This window comes from Plasmodium gaboni, chromosome 8 (assembly GCF_001602025.1).
Source record: "Plasmodium gaboni strain SY75 chromosome 8, whole genome shotgun sequence".
Classification (NCBI taxonomy): domain Eukaryota; phylum Apicomplexa; class Aconoidasida; order Haemosporida; family Plasmodiidae; genus Plasmodium; species Plasmodium gaboni.
The window spans coordinates 992,968-1,011,376 of record NC_031488.1 but is presented as its reverse complement, the minus strand read 5'-3'; the positions used below and the strand labels follow the sequence as shown (position 1 = coordinate 1,011,376).

Genomic DNA, 18,409 nt, shown 5'->3' with positions numbered 1-18,409 from the left:
GTATATATATTCAAATATTATGATGTGTATCATCATTATAATGGTTCATTAATTTAATACATAAGAAAAAAAAAAAAATAAATAAAATAATATCATACATCATTTAAAGATCATAATATTATTTAATTTATTTATTTTATTTTATTTTTTTTTGGTTTTCTTCCTTTAGATATATTTAAGGAGTAAGAAAAAAATAATGATAAAATATTTTCTTTAAAATGGAATGTTACGATAGCACTAACCAGGACTTACAAGAAGAGCATGATGGTATGACGATATTATATATATATATATAAATTTATGTATGTTAATTTTATTTAATTTTTTTATAATAAAATGATATACACATACTTAGTATATATGATTATCAGGGACTTATGAATAAATTCACTTATATATATATATATATATATATATATACATATATTTATTTATTTATTTATTTATTTATTTATTTATTTATTTATTCATTTTTATTTCCTCCTTATAGTGGTACGTAATTTCAGAAGATATTATTTTGAGGAAAAGGAAGAAATGCATATAGCAGCCATAAAATCGATATCCGAGTATAAAAAAAAAAAAATAATAAATAATTGTTCATATATATATATATATATATATATATATATTTATATTTTTTAATTTATCACATATTTTCATGTACACATGTGTTGTTTTCTCTTTAATATATACATTTCAGTGTCTTAAAAAATAGCATGTCGGAAACGAACTTTGACTTATTTATCAATATGAATGAAGCAAAATGTAAATTAAATAATTTTATTAATAATAATAAAACACAACAAGATATTATATCAGTCCCACATTCTAAAAGAATGACTATATATCCAATAATTTCTTCGTGTGATATATATCATCACTTTGTTGTAAAAAAATATACACACAATGAAAATGTAAATATTAAAAAAATTTATTTTAATATATAGTAAATCATGTTAATAATATATATAATGCACATAAAATATTACATATAAGATATGACATATAAGATATGACATATAAGATATTACATATAAGATATTACATATATGATATTACATATAAGATATTACATATAAGATATGACATATAAGATATGTCATATAAGATATGACATATAAGATATTACATATAAGATATTACATATAAGATATTACATATAAGATATTGCATATATCACATATATCATATCATATCATATCATATCATTTATTTTATTTTTATTTTTATTTTTATTTTTTTTTAGAACTTCCATGTGCTTAAAAACATTATAAAAAATAACGCAGATGAATTCTCAGCAAGTCTAAAAAAAAGTCTTCAAACTATTGGAAGTAGTAGCAATATTATGTTCCTTAATAAACACACTACCATACTAACACACAGTAACTCAGATTGTGTTAAATCACTAATTATGGATGTTATTAAAAATCAGAATAAACATGTCTCCATTTATTTTACCTGCACAAGTCAGGTAAATTTAAATTATGAAGAAAAAGAGAAAAGATTTGATGAGAATTTTTTAGAAGAATTAAAAAAGGAAAATATAAATATAACAAAGATAGATTTAACACAAGTAAAAGATATAATAAATAAGATAGATTTTGTTTTGATAGGATCAGAAATAGTTACAGATAATGGAGGAATAATTAATAAAAAGGGTATCAAATTAATATCTGAATTATGTTTATTATATAAAAAGCCATTTTATGTAACATGTCAAGCATATAAATTTTTAAAAATTGATAAAAATAAATGTTCAAAAGATTTTTATACATTTTGTACACAAACTGTAACAAATAATATTAATAATTTATATGAATTTGTATCTCCTGATTTTATTACACTTTTCTATACAGATATAGGTATATTCCCACCTTCTAATATATCTTATGAACTTAGTAAATTGTATATAAATGACTCCTTTTATTTTTAGCACAAACGATAAAAAATATAAATATATAAATATATAAATATATATATATATATATATATATATATATATATATATATATATATATATTTATATTTTATTATTTTTTTTTTTTTTTTAAATACATATATTAATATTTTAATTTTTAAACAATAAGAAACAATTTCCGACATTTTGTGATTAAACTAATTTTTAATGACAACTTTTTTTTTAAATTATCATTTATAAATTCGGTACCCACTATGAAATAAATAAATAAATATATATATATATATATATTTTATTTTTTCATTATATACTTTGTTATGTCTTTATACTTTTTTATTTTAAATTCATCAATTTGTTATATCCAATTGTTAATGTATATTGAAATATATTTATGAATTCCCCACCTCACCTAAGTAAAAATTTTTATATCATGTATTTCGAAATATGTGCATATTTTGTATAGGATAAATATATATATATATAAATATATATATATATATATATTTTTTTTTTTTTTTTTTTTTTTATTTGTACACATTTAAAATTTATTTAAAATAAAACAATTTAATATTTTTCTCTTCAAAACAATTTCATTTAATTTGTTATACAAAATAAAATAAATAAAAAATAAAAATATATATATATATATATATTTATATATACATATATATATATTTATAATATTTATATATTGCTTAATTTCCTTGTAGGTAATTTTCAGATGATCACAAAAACATGTTTCAACAAAATAATTTGCTCAAATGTAATTTTAATATAATATTTCATAACATTTCTTTCAGAACAAATAAAACAGAATGGAAAAAGGGATTGAGTGTCAATCCCAATAAAATATATCAAATAGAAAATAATAAAAGTAATATAAATGATACATATTATCATATATATGAGTATGACAAAAATATGGTACTTAATAAATTCGTCGAGATGTATATAAAAATGTGGTACATAAAGAATAAGACATATAAAATAAACAATAACAAAAACAAAAACATAAAAGATAATATAAATAATATATATAATATATATAATAAAAATCATATATATAATAATACATCGAACACAAAATATGTAAGAAATAAACAACCATTTTATAATAATAATATACATGATAAATTTGGGCTTGTTCTATTTTCCAGATTTCTTTTCACTATACCCATAAACAATATAAATAATTATTTTAACAAAAAACATAATGATAAGAAAATAAATGATAAGTTTGATACGTCTTATTGTGAGGAAGGTCCTAATAAGGAGGTACCTAACAACAATGGTCACCTTAAAAGAGAAGAACTGTCTGGGCAAACATTAACATATACAGAAAATAAAAATAATAATAATGATAATATATATAATGATAATAATAATAATGATAGTAATAATAATGATAATAATAATAATGATAATATTAATAATGATAATATTTATAATAATAATATTTATAGTGATAATATTTATAATAACATACCTAATAATCATTCCAAATACATTTTTTTAAGTGAGGATGAAAGTAAGGGAGATATAACAGAGGATATATTTCCTTATACAGATTTTATTATAGAAAAATGTAAGCTTAATATAAAAAATGATGTAGATATATATGAAAACACATGGTATGTGAAATTAATATATGACTTATTAAATTCAACAAAATTATTTTTTGATTGCACATGGATGAGTTCCATTATAATGACAACATTATTTATGAGAATAATAATTTTGCCATTAACTGTATCTTCAGAAAGAGATAGAAGAAAACAAAAAATATTAAGTCCTTTATTAAAAGAATTAACAAAGAAATTAAAAGATAATGCACAAGATGGAAATATTAAAAAAGCTTTAGAATTTAAAAAAAAAATTTTAAATATAAGAAATACACATGGTATATCTCTAATACCTAAATCTATTATTTTAATGGCTTTCTTTCAAACACCTTTATTTTTTATATTCTATTTTTCTATGAAAAGAATAGCATCATATCCTGATATTTTTAAAGACTTTACATTTGAATCTCCATTATGGCTAGATAGTTTATCTTTGCCAGATCCTTATTATATTCTACCTGTCTTATCATCTCTTTTGTTATTATCAAATAATGAATTAACATTATTAATAGATAAAAAAATTAATGAAAATAATAAACAATCAAATTTATATGATCAAGAAGAAACAGAATTTCAAAAAAATATTAAAAAAATTACAAAGCTCGGTATGAGATTATTTTATATGTCCTCTGTATTATTCTTTAAATCCATGCCATCTGGATTATTTATATATTTTATTACAAATACATTCTTTCAGTTATTTATAACACAAATATGTAAAATAAAAATTATAGAAAATTTTCTTGATCTACCTCCATTACATTCTAAAGGATTTATAACTAGTGCTAATACGACACAGCAACAAACAGCTTCACAAAAAAAAATAATACACATGAATGACTTAATCAAAAGGAAAAAAATAAAATGAACACACACACATATATATATATATATATATATATATATATGTGGATAAAATAATAGATCGATCTTTTAATTAATAATTAAATACAACAATCTACTTTCCTTAGAATTAATATTGGTTTGGAAATGAATAAGTTCCTAATTTTTTTTTTTTTTTTTTTTTTTTTAAATATTATGTTATATATATTCTTTTTTTTGTTCATATATATATATATATTTTATATATATATATATTTATTATATATATATTTATTATATATATCTTTTTAATATGTAATTCAGTTTGTATTTATTATTACGCCTAATTTTTAAAAATACTCATCGTCCCTTCTTTGAGAGACTTTTTATTTTTTTATTTTTATTACTTTTAAAAATTTTTCATAACTCCAAAACTTCTCTTTTTTTAAAATATGAAATATATTTATTTTTCCCTTGCTATAACAAGAACTACGGAATATATATACATATATATATATATATATATATATATATATATATATATATATATATTTATATATTCAATGCTTTTTTTTTTTTTTTTTTTTTTTTTTAACTATATTCTCAGAAGTAAAAATAAAATAAAAAAGAAAAAAAATTTTTAATTTTTAAAAATATATATTTTTTGTGTGCATATATATATATATATATATATTTAATATATGTATATATTATATATATATATATTTTTTTTTTTTTTTTTTTTTTTTTTTCCCCTCAGTTTTTCAATTCATTGCTTTAGAGATAATTTTATATTACTTTATTTTTTTTTTTTTTATTTTGTATATTGTTTTTTTTATATTTTTATTTATATATATATTTTTTTAATTATATATAAATTTTAATATTTCGCCGTTTCAATTTAATATATATATGTATATATTTTTATTTATTTATTTATTGGTCCATACATTTTGTATGTTTAATTCTTTAGTTCCATATTATATTGTCACATACATTTGCCTTTAATTTTTTACCTTTTTTTTTTCTGAATTATCTTAAGAAGAAAAGGAAAAGTAAATTTGTTCATTTTTATATATACGCAACGAATAATATTTCTTGTTAATTTTGTTAATATATTATATCCTTTACAGATAACAAAATAATAAGAAACAGAGAAGGAAGTTATATGAACGTATCTATAATATTATAAAGCATATACATATTATAATTTTTTTTTTTCCCCCCTCCTCCTTTATTTCTTTCTTCCTTTCCTTCATTTTTTTAATATGTTGAAAAGATTATAAATTAATAATTTCAAGAAATAGACAATGAAGAGGTATGAATGTGAAATATAAGTGGATATAATAAATATATATATATATATATATATATATTTATATATTTATATATATATTTATTTATATATTTTAATTTTTGCGCACATTTTATTTTTACACTATATATATATATATATATATATTTATATATTTATATATATATTTATTTATATATTTTAATTTTTGCGCACATTTTATTTTTACACCAATCAAATTACAGTTTGTTCTTTTATTGTCAAAAATTATAAATAAAAAGTAAGAAATAACAAATAATAAATTACATGTAGATTTTTTTTTTTTTTTTTTTTTTTCTTTCTTTAAATGGAAAACCAAAATAATATGAACAATTCATACTATAAAAATAAGAAAGATGAACAAGAAAATGATTACTTCAATATGAACAATGAGGATGAAAAAAAAGAAGAAAATACGTTTCATGAGGTCACTAATACTAATATATATGAAAAAAATGTATGTATAAATAAGAATGAAAATGAAGATAATATTATAAGAAAATATCTAAGTGATCAAATGACAAAGGTCAACATAATAAATAACAACCACAATATTGATAATAATAATAATGATAATGGAGTCCATATTAATCAAATTACAAACATTGATGATAGTGATGATGATATTCCTTTATTAAAAACATATGGTATTAATCATACTCTCAAAAAAAAAAATGACAATTATTTTAATAATAATAATAATAATGAGGAGGAGGAGAAGAAGAAAGAAACAAAACAGTGGCAGATACAGCAACAAGAGAAAAATGGCATATTCTTAAACAAAGAACAATCTTCTGAACCATATAAAAAAAAAAATCAAGATAATCAAATGGAAAAATCTTCATCAGATACAAGCAGTGATGATGATGTATGTCTATTAAATTTAATAAAAAATGATAAGAATTATAATATCAATAATTATAATAACAACAAAAATAATTTAAAAGATAATGATGATGATGATAATAATAATACTTCAGATTACTCTAGCTATGATTCCGATGAACCAATACTTATAAGAAGTAATTTAAAAAATAAAATAAATATTGAAACAAATAAATTAGGCAATACTAGTCAATATAGTAATACTTTTACAAATAGCAATAATACATATCAAACTAATAAAAATTATATTATTAATAAAACAACACTTGTATGTAGTCAAGAAAAAAAAAGTAACAAATCTAAAAACACAAATGCAAAAACGAGTTTATTAAAAAATAGCTGTAACACAACTAATAAAAATACAAAAGCCATATCAAAAAAAAAAAAACCAAAAAAGAAAAATAAATCTAAAACAAAAAAAAAAACAAATAAAGATAAAAATAAACAAAATATACAAAATATACAAAATAAACAAAATAAACAAAATAAACAAAATATACAAAATAAACATAATAAACATAATAAAGGAGATAATCATTTTAATGATAATGAAAATGATTCTATTTGTATAGGTACCTTTGATCCAAGAAATAGATCAAATAAAGAAAAATTAGTAGCTCAATTATTAATACGTTGGTGGTATGTTTTACCAGATTGGCCACCTCCAGATTATGATTATAAAGATGAATTATATAATAGAAAATTAAAATTAGTCCCATTAGAAGAATATGAAGATAAAGAAGATATAGATTCTGAAGGATTTAGAAAGGTATATCAAATATCAGCTTTCCCAGGTATTTTCAGAGATGCCATGGGTATAGCATACGACTTAAGAGATAAAGATTCATGTCCTTGTTATAATAATTTAATAAAAAAAACAGATGAAGAATTATTAAATTTAATATACCAAGCTATTAAAAATCAAATACAATGTTTAAAAAATTCAGTATACAATGAAACATTCATGGAAAAAAATTTGGAAAAAGAGTTAAAAGAAGTCGAATTAAAGTTAAATAAAATCACCAAAAAAAAAACAATAAAAATATAGCATCAAAAGAGATGCCAAAAATATTTAAACAATAATAATATAAATATAAAGAAATGTTAAAAAATAAAAATATACATATATTTTTTAATAGATTCATATAATTATGTAAAAATAGTCATACGCACACACACATACACATATATATAAATATATATATATATATATTTATTTATTTATTTATATGTGTTTACACATTTTCATTTTATTATAAAATTTATTACCTTATTTGGAATATTTATTATGTTAACAATTTTCCTACCCTTTTTCATTTCATTTTCGATTTTATGTTTTATCAAGTTAGTTGCCTCTTCTGTTATGTCATCTGTATTTGATATATCCTTTTGAAGAAATGTTATATGCTTGTTATTCATTTTTATAGATATGTTGACCATTTTATTTTGTTTTATTTCAAACAAAGAAGGCCACCTTCCATAATATAACAAATTTGAATTACAGAAATAACATATTTTTTTTCTTTTTCTAATTTTATATCTTTTTAAATAATAAAACCAAAACTCTTCACAAATATGTGGACAAAATGGATATAATAATTTTACAAATATAATAAATATTTTTAAAGGAATAATATCCCATGTTTTTATTTCATTATAAAATTTCATAAAAAAAGAAACAGCTGTATTTAATTTTATATCATTAATACAATTCGTAATCTTTTCTATATAATAATTTACTTTTTTTTTCTTTTCATTTTCTATATCTTCTATTTTTATCTTTTTTATTTTATCAGATAATTTATTAAATACATGTGAATCCTTTTTTAATATTATATTTAAATAATCATTTACTTTTTTATATTTATTATTTGGTGTAAAACCATATTTATTTTTTAAAAAATTTAAAATTAATTTTTTATTACTATTCTTACTCTTACAATTTTTACAAATAATATATTGTAATTTCTTTTTTTCTTTTCTTTTTAATTTAATATGTTTCTCTTTTTCATATTCATCATCTTTTGATAAAATATTTTTTTTATTAACACATTTCTCATTATTATCTTTATGGCATACAAAATCATTCATATTATCTACTACATGTGCACAGATATTATTATTTTTATTACTCTTTTTATTTTTCATATCACTTCTTTGTATAAATAAATTATATAAATTATTTAAAAACTTAAACGTTCCTTTTATTCCTTTAGTTGTCCATTTTTTATTTTGATCGACAGGACCTAAAAATAAAATATGTAACCTTAAACAATCAGATCCATATGTTCTTACAATATCTAATGGGTTTATTGTATTTCCTTTCGATTTAGACATTTTTTCATAATTTGGTTGTACTTCAATGGACGGAAATTTCTTCAAATAATATTTCTGATCCTTTTCTTCCTTTACATATTCTTCATCAATTAAAAATTTCTTATACTTATTATCAACTATCGTGTAATTATTTTTTGATAAAATTTTCTCCTTTAACTCACTTTCATCTACATCTTTTTTTAATTCATTTTTTTTTGATATATCATCATTTGTTTCATCTTTTCTCAAAATATCTTTCACCTTTTCTTTCTTAAAATCATTCATCTTATTTTTAATAATATCCTTATTTAATAAACTACCATTTGGTGATATATTTTTATCATTAATTCTGTTATCATTATTTTCTGCTATATTTCCATTTTGATTACCTGAACATGCAAGCTTTTGTTCAGGTAAAACCTGACCCGTTAATAAATTATTTGTTTCACAATCATTTTGGCTATATGCTTCATTTATATTTTCTTTTTTTTTATTTTGTTCCATAAGATAATTATTTCTTGGGACATTTAAATAATTAGTTGTATTTGTATTTATTTTTTTTTCATTAATATGCTCAAAACTAACAAGTTTATTATCTAAGGTGGTATATAAATAGAATGACGTTGTATTTAGTAAGAGCCCTTGATTAAATAATTTTTGGAAGGGTTCTTTGTGTTTCGTTAATTTTAAATCATATAAGAATTTATGAAAAAATCTTGAATATAATAAATGCAATACAGCATGTTCACTACCTCCAACATATAAATCTACTGGTAGCCAAGAGTTAATTTTATTTTTATTAAAAATTTCTTTTTCATTTTTTGAATCAATATATCTAAGAAAATACCAGCTTGATCCTGCCCATTGTGGCATTATATCACTTTCTCTTTTATATAGCATATTATATTTTTTGGTAATTATCCATTTTTTAAATCTTGACAAAACAGAAGAAACTTTATTTACATTCTGTTCGTTATTATGATTTATTTCGTATATTTTTTTATTAAATTTTGGTAATTTTAATGGTAAATCATCTATATAGATATTATTATTTGGTGAATTTATGACTTTTTTTATTTTTATTTTTTTATCATTATTTTGATGATCATAATTGGAATCATTATTAATATCTTTAGAATGACTTAACATATGATCATCATTATTATTATTATGATCAGTATGTTGATCCTTTTTAGTGTTATCCATATATGTTCCTTTTTTATCTTTAATTTTATAAAGAAAAGGAAATGGTTCTCCCCAATATCTTTGTCTTGAAAATAACCAATCTTTTAAATTATAAATATTTTTTTTTTTACTATAATTTGAATCCTTCAATAATTTATATATTGATGAAGTATTAGTATTTGTATTTTGATCCTTTGAGTAATTTATCATATCTTTTTTTAGAAAGAGGAAATTCTTATTATTATCTAAAATATATGCAGATACATATATAGGAATAATTTTATTTATTATAGGTGAATAAATAACTGACCCTGTGAAATATAATTCTTCATTTTTTAATCTTACTGTATCCTTTTCAAGAATCATTTTATCAATAAATTTTAATAAAAAAGGATTATGATTAACAATATTTCTAATATTTGGATGATTCACACTTATTATTAATTTATCATTTTGACAAATAAATTCATTTTTATTTAAAAAGATATTTACATAACAATTCTTTTCACTTAAAACATTTTCATTATTATGATCATTTATAAAATCATTACTTTTTATATTATCTTTAAAGTTGTATAAGAAATAATTGGCATTATAATAGCTTTCTTTATTATTTAATAACATTTGTATTATCATATCATTATGATTTTGCCCATTAAAATATATCCATTTTGTATCAAAAAAAAATGAGGAATTATTATTATTTAAAATATTATAATCCACTTCAAATTGTTCATTTTGAAAATTGTCATTTTGAAAATTTTCATTTTGAAAATTGTCGTTTGGAAGATTTAATTTTTGTTCTTTGATTTTGTCTATATTTTTTGTATGATCATAATAATTAAAAAAAAAAGAGAAGAAAAGAAAAAGATCATTATGATCATATGAAAAGAAAAATTTGTATTTATTAATAAAATTAAATATTTCCATTTGATTATTTAATTGTTTGATATGTGAATTTTGTTTTTCATTTGTTTGTTCATTTAAATAATTTATATAGTTATTGAATGTAAATATGGATAATATATAATTTATTAATATAAAAAAAGGATGATTAAATATATTATTATAAAAAATATTAATCATATGTTTATGATAACATTTTTTATTTTTTAAAATATAATTTAAATTATTGTTTGTTAAAATTTTGTGTAAAGAAATAATTCTGGCTTTTAAAAGTATGCCTGTTTTTTTACCAATCCAATTAATTTGCATATTTTTAATTTTAATAGGCCAATTAATTAAATTTAAATCTTTAATTAAACGATTAGCATAATTAGTAATTTTAAGATACCACTGTAACAATTTAATTTTTTGAATTTGAAGAGATTGTAAATTTAATTCATTTCTTAATTCATCATTTGAAATTACACAACGTAATTCATTTGACCAATTAACATATGAAGATTTTTTATAACTTAGATTATTTAAAAAGAGTTGTATAATTATCCATTGTGTCCATTTATAATAATTTTGATCACATGTATTGATTTCACATTTCCAATTAAAAAGAAAACCTAATTTGATTAATTGATTTTTGAAATTATTTATATTTTTATTTATAATTTCTCTTGGATCTATTTTTTTCTTCATTGATAATCTATCACAAGGTAAACCGAAGCTATCCCAACCAATAGGATGAAAAACACAATAATTATTCATCCTTTTAAATTTACTAATAATATCTGTAATAGTGAAACATAATATATGACCTACATGTAATCCTTCTGAGGAAGGATAAGGAAACATATCTAATATGTAGAATTTTTTTCTATTATAATTATGATTATAATTATGATTATAATTATAAGGATTGTCACTATTGTGATTACCATCATTAATAAGTTCATTTACATCTATATTAGAATTATTTATAACATCATTTTGATTATCTACACCTTTATATTTTTTATCCACATTTTCATACTTTTTATCTACATTTTTATATTTTTTTTCTTTTTTTTGTTTTCTTTCCAAATTAATTTTGTTATATTTCTCAAAGTCCCTATCCAACAAACTTTTAGAATTCCATATGGTTTGCCATTTCTTTTCGATGTTAATAAAATCATACCCTAATTTTTGTTCTTCATGGGAATATATTTTCCTCTTATAGTTTCTTCTCTTATTTATTAGCACATTGGGTGATTCAAAAAAAAACACATTCTTATATTTATTATTATTTAACGCACTAACATTATTCAACTGTTGATAACATAAGGAGTACAAATATATGTATATTAAAAAACGGACAAAATTAAATAACATAACATATTATTTATATGAATCATTAATCGGATTTCTGACAAGCTAAATTCTAAATTACAGGCCAAGCAGCCTCTTATTTTAAACAAAAATATAAAAAATAATAAACAAATATAACAATAAAAATTATATTAAAAAGGGATAAATAAATAAATAAATAAATAAATATATATATATATATATATTTATTTTTATTATTTTATTTTTTTTTTTTATCCTGTTGAAATATTAACCCAATTCGGGGAAACCAAGAAAAAAAAATAAAAAATGAAAAATATCAAATGACATAAAAAAAAAAAAAAGAACAAAAGAAAAAAAATTTTATTGGCTCAACATAATAACATTATATTATATAATATAATATAAATGTATCTTACTCAATTTTTTTAATTCCACATAAGATGTAGTAATATTATAAAATAGTTGATATAATATATATAATATATATATTATATATATTTTTTTTTTTTTTTTTTATATTACAGATAAGCACTATCATATCATAATATATAAAAAAAATTGGAGATTTATAAAATTCATATATTATATTAATATACATATATATATTTTATATATATTATAAAAAAATGGATATATATATTTATACACATAATTTTTTTTTTTTTTTTTGTTGAAATCACCATAGTTTTTCTATTATTACGTTTAGATGTTCCGAATTATTAGAAAAAATTTAAATTAGTTATAATATGAAGTTTTATAAATATTATCATAATATAAATTGTAGAAGATTTCATAGAGTCAGTTTAGAGGGTACCTACATAAACATTAGAAGATTCATTTGTCACCATTCTAATAGTTTTTATTTTTTATTAAATTCATCTATATATAACAAAGGTCATTGTAATTTTATAAAAAATAATCATGCTATTATTAAAGAACAACAGATATGTATAAATAAAAAAAGAAAAACTTCAACATGCTATAATAATAAATTATCAAATGAAAATCAAAAAAATGAAGATATAATAGTCAATCAGAATGAATCTAATAAAGGTAACCTAAATAATGTAGTAGTAGATGAACATTTTAATTGTCAATATATTGAAGAAAAAATGTTTACACTTATAACAGCAAAAGATTGTGAACAGGATAATATTATAGACATATTAAATTATATATCAAATCATAAATTTAAAAATAAGAAAGCTTTTGTTTTTTTTTTAAGACATTTAATAATGCTGTCTCAGTTATATAAAGATATTATTATTATAAATGACAAAATATATAATAATTCATATATAATAAATTATATTAAAGAATGTGTAAATTTTATTATTATATCAAGAAAGGATTATTCTTTAAATTATTTATTTAAATATTTTGATCTTTTATGCACCTTTCATATTAATGATATGAGATTAATAAAAAAAATATTCTATCTAATATTATGTAACAAACATTTTAATGATATAGAAGAAAAAGTTATTTATGCTTATTATATAATACAACACTTATATAATAACAATATTTTCAATAAATTCATTGCTATTTTATTAACAAATAAATTACTTTTAAAAATAAATTTCTTACGATTTAAACAAACAATAAATGACACCAAAAATGATTTTTTAATCTTTTTTTTATATTATATAATGTATTCTTTAAATAATAATATAAATAAAGAAATAATAATTCAAACTTATGTTACATATTATAATAATATGCTGGAAAAAAATATACAATCGATGAAAAATATAGTTAATTTAAATATATTAAACCAATTACAACATGTTTTATTAATATCACAATATTATGATTCACATTTTAATAATCTAATTAAAAAAAATATACAAACATATTTTCCTTTTTTAAATATATATGACATTATCTTAGTATCCACCAATATTTTTTTGAATTTTACTACAAATAATGAAATACTTTTATGTATATCGACTGATGAGAATATAAAAAATAAAAGCAAGCATATTAAATCAAATCATAATAATAATATTGTTGGTAGTAGTAGTACTACTCGTTGTTATAATAATAGTGAGAATGGTAACACTAAACATTTTAAAAATTATTATCATAATTTTTTATCGTTGAAATATTTATCTGATTCTATCATTAGATCATCTGATAATTATATTTCATCTTTGAATTATAATGACAATATTGAATACGTCTATAAATTTCTTGTATTGACATCATATTGTCATTTCACGTTATATGCCAATTGGTGGGCTGATACTTCTATATATTTCAAATTAAAAAAAAAAACAAACAAACAAAAAAAGGTTTTAAGAAGTAGATTGCCATATACATTTCATCTACAAGAAAAAATATCTCATCTTTTAGATTTTATATTTTATAACTCCTCTTATAGTAATGAATCTGAAATGGAAAATATTCAATTTGAAAGGGGGTATCCAAATAAATCAAATATAAAAGAAAATATAAACATAAATGAAAATACAAATGCAAATACAAATACAAATACAAATACAAATAAATATACATATACATATAAAAATACAAATAATGTAGGGGAACAAATTATTCAACCAAATTATAAATTGTCAGAATGTAATAATAACATTAAATATCAACACATTCAACATAATGTTCATTATGACAATGGTTGTATTAACGAACGAATATGTCATTCAAATGAATTAATTAAATGCAAATCAAACATTATAGATATCAAATATTTAACATATGTTTTCAAATCGTTTATTAGAATTTCTTTATTTAATCCAGATTATCTAAAAAAAAAAAAAAAATTTATTTTATTACTTAAGAATTCTTTTATATATTATATCAACAGTTATATATATAATTATGAAAATGAAGAAAAAAATTTAAATAAAATAAATGATACTAAATATTTAATAAAAAAAAAAAAAACAGATGGAATAAATACAACTTGTAATAATAATATATCCATATGTAATAAAAACTTACATGTCACACATAATATAAAAAATGATAAAAAAAATAATGATTTGTATTGTGAACCTTTTCATTTAAATATATATGAAAATGATTTAAGTTTATATGAAATAAGTTCTTTATGTGAATGTTTTTTTCTTGTTGAATATATAAACAACCAACATTTAGATAATATAAACAATATAAAAGTTGTAAAGAAAAATAAACAAAATAAACAAAATAAACAAAATAAACAAAATAAACAAAATAAACAAAATAAACAAAATAAACAAAATAGACAAAATAAACAAAATAGACAAAATAAACAAAATAAACAAAATAGACAAAATAGTTGTGATCTAATTGTAGAAGAAGAAGAATATATAATATCAAATTGTTATGATATATTTGAAAAGAATATATATATATTTTTAGATAAAATGAATAGATTAATATTAAAAAAAAAACTAAACCTTACTATATATAAAGAGGATTATATAAAAAATGTGTTATTAAAAAAATTTGTATATCAAGGAGATATATTTTTTAATTATTATTTATTATTAAGATTAATATTACCTTTATTATTTAATCAATCTCATAATCATTATATTTTATTAACTAAGAGAATCATTATACATATATTGTCTTTAATATTTCATAAAAATAATATAAAAGAAACAATTGATGAAAATATAAATAATAATATTTTAGATATTAAAAATATAATCAATAATTATATTAAGTGGGAAGATTCATTTATATATATAAATAATCAAAGGAGAATAAGAAAACAAACAAAAATGAAAAGAAATTTATTAGATTTTATATATACAGGTGAGTTTATTAGACCTTCATCCATACTTATTCTGTGCTTATATGAATTAAAAAAATATGATGATCTATTCGAGCAGTTTATAATAAATATATTTAAACATCATAATAACTTAAATGACAATAAGGAACATATTTCAAAATATATAGACGAAATGTATGAAAAAACAAATGCGCTTGTAATTGATCAGAATAATAAAAAATAAAAAAAAAAAATAAAAGTAAAAATAAAAATAAAAAAAAAAATAAAAATAAAAAATAGGATAAAAAAAAAAATAGAATAACAAAAATGTAATGTGTTAATAGTAAGATGTGTTATATTAAATGTATATGTATATATATATATATTTATATATTTTTTTTTTTTTTTTTTTTTTTTTTTGGTTCATAAAGAATTTACGTGCTATCTACATATATCACATATATATGTATTAATCTTTTTATTTATATATATATTTTTTTTTTTTTTGTCTTTAAAACTTACAACTGGCTCTTATATTGTTTTATAACCATATAAAACAAAAAATTTTTAATAATCTTCAAGATGTATATATATATATATATCTGTTTATATGAAATGATTATTTATTATATAACATATGAAGGACTTCCTTTTTTTATTTTATATTATTTATTTTTTTTTTTTAAAGGGTGATATTCTGTTTAATAGATCATTCCACATGGCATATTTATAATGTATAATCTTATAGGCAAATAAAAAATAATTAACATACAAATACAAAGAAAGCTATAATATAGAAAATTCTGAAAGCTAAGGGGAATAATATATATATATGTGTGTATATATATTTGTGTTTATATTATTATACATATTATATTATCAACTGTTCATATAACATTTAATATATATATATATATATTTTTTTTTTTTCGTTTTAATTTTTACATGTTGTATCCTATAAATTTATTATAGTGACAACATAAGAAAGCTCCAGAGAGGAATCCACCTATATGTCCAAAAAGATCTACTGTAGGTGAAATACTAACAAACATAAAAAATAATAGAAATAAAAAAATATTAAGAATATAATAATTCTTAGCCTTTCTTGTTAATTTTTTCCAAGCTAAAAATATTTCTAATATTGAACATCCAATTAAACCAAATCCACTAGTTGATGCACCTACAGCTAGCTGACAAGGATTACAAATAGTTGTGAGAATATTTCCAGTTATGCCAGATAAAAAATATATTAATAAAAATTTAGACTTCTTATATTTACTTTCAATTATTAAACCTAAGTTTAATATGCACAAAATATTTACAATTAAATGCCACAAGTTAGCATGTAAAAAAATGGGCAGCACAAGTCTCCAAAATTCACCTTCCCTATAAAAATAAATAATAAAAAAAAAATATATATAAATAAATAAATATATATATATATATATATATATATATATATATATGCTCACATATTTTATTATATATATATATATATTTATTTATTTATTTATTTATACTTTATTAAAGGCCCATAGGTTGCCCCGAGTAACATCAAGACTTGCACATTTGGCGTGCTGAAATTTTCACTCAATAAACAACTTAAAATATAAATAATTATTTGAAAAAAACTTATCCATACAATAATTCTACATAATAATTAATATATATATATATATATAATATATTATTTGAATTATTCATGTGAAGTCATCTTATAAATATATATATATATATATATATATTACTTATTTAATGCTATTCCAGGAAATAAAATGTCAACGTATTTATTTTTTGTCTGCCTTTCAATGAGCTCAATATTTTCAGATGATACAACAACATCTTCTTCACTTTCAATCTCTTTTCTTAACATTGCGTGGGCAAAAAGTTTTTAATAAAACATATATATATATATATATTAGAAGAATTAGTAATATTAGATAATAATATATTTAATTATACATACATTTAGGTACCCATAAATAAGCGACAAAATAAATACACGAAATTATATATATATATATATATGTTGTATTATCATATAAAATTCAGATTAATAAGATAAGCTTTCATATGGTGACAGAAGAATTTTCAAAAATATATAACACGTACTAAAAAGAAATACAATTATATATATATATATATATATATATATATTACTTTAGTGTGTCCTTTTATTAGTTCTTTCTTTCTTTATTTATTTATTTATTTATTTTTAATAATTTGTCCAGTTCATTTTTTTTAAATAAATTTCCAATATTTATAGCCTTATTTATAATATTCTGAATATTAATTTCGGTTGTTTCTTCGATTTTTTCTTGTTCTTCCTTAACTAATGAATTATTATTATCGACATGTTGAAGATTATCATTATG

At 18.5% G+C, this 18,409-nt stretch overlaps 6 protein-coding genes across 6 annotated transcripts; 4 read left to right on the top strand and 2 right to left on the bottom strand.

Moving 5' to 3' along the window:
• Positions 1–218: 218 nt before the first annotated feature.
• PGSY75_0828500 (putative translation initiation factor EIF-2b alpha subunit) lies at positions 219–1,933 on the top strand (the record flags this gene model as incomplete). The annotated part of the gene is made up of 4 exons (XM_018785404.1): positions 219–267; positions 491–566; positions 701–914; positions 1,247–1,933. 4 exons carry the CDS (start codon positions 219–221, stop codon positions 1,931–1,933), a joined length of 1,026 nt encoding a protein of 341 aa, XP_018642371.1.
• Positions 1,934–2,653: 720 nt separating this feature from the next.
• PGSY75_0828400 (putative mitochondrial inner membrane protein OXA1) lies at positions 2,654–4,408 on the top strand (the record flags this gene model as incomplete). Its single annotated transcript, XM_018785403.1, has 1 exon — positions 2,654–4,408. The coding sequence occupies one exon, from the start codon at positions 2,654–2,656 to the stop codon at positions 4,406–4,408; it is 1,755 nt and encodes a 584-aa protein (XP_018642370.1).
• Positions 4,409–6,002: 1,594 nt separating this feature from the next.
• Positions 6,003–7,628, top strand: PGSY75_0828300 (hypothetical protein; the record flags this gene model as incomplete). The annotated part of the gene is made up of 1 exon (XM_018785402.1): positions 6,003–7,628. One exon carries the CDS (start codon positions 6,003–6,005, stop codon positions 7,626–7,628), a length of 1,626 nt encoding a protein of 541 aa, XP_018642369.1.
• A 197-nt stretch (positions 7,629–7,825) lies between these two features.
• Positions 7,826–12,346, bottom strand: PGSY75_0828200 (putative leucine--tRNA ligase; the record flags this gene model as incomplete). Its single annotated transcript, XM_018785401.1, has 1 exon — positions 7,826–12,346. The coding sequence occupies one exon, from the start codon at positions 12,344–12,346 to the stop codon at positions 7,826–7,828; it is 4,521 nt and encodes a 1,506-aa protein (XP_018642368.1).
• A 704-nt stretch (positions 12,347–13,050) lies between these two features.
• PGSY75_0828100 (hypothetical protein) lies at positions 13,051–16,278 on the top strand (the record flags this gene model as incomplete). Its single annotated transcript, XM_018785400.1, has 2 exons — positions 13,051–14,742; positions 14,854–16,278. The coding sequence occupies 2 exons, from the start codon at positions 13,051–13,053 to the stop codon at positions 16,276–16,278; spliced, it is 3,117 nt and encodes a 1,038-aa protein (XP_018642367.1).
• Positions 16,279–16,735: 457 nt separating this feature from the next.
• On the bottom strand, positions 16,736–17,907 carry PGSY75_0828000 (rhomboid protease ROM3; the record flags this gene model as incomplete). The annotated part of the gene is made up of 4 exons (XM_018785399.1): positions 16,736–16,844; positions 16,980–17,420; positions 17,555–17,683; positions 17,783–17,907. The coding sequence occupies 4 exons, from the start codon at positions 17,905–17,907 to the stop codon at positions 16,736–16,738; spliced, it is 804 nt and encodes a 267-aa protein (XP_018642366.1).
• Between the last annotated feature and the right edge of the window lie 502 nt (positions 17,908–18,409).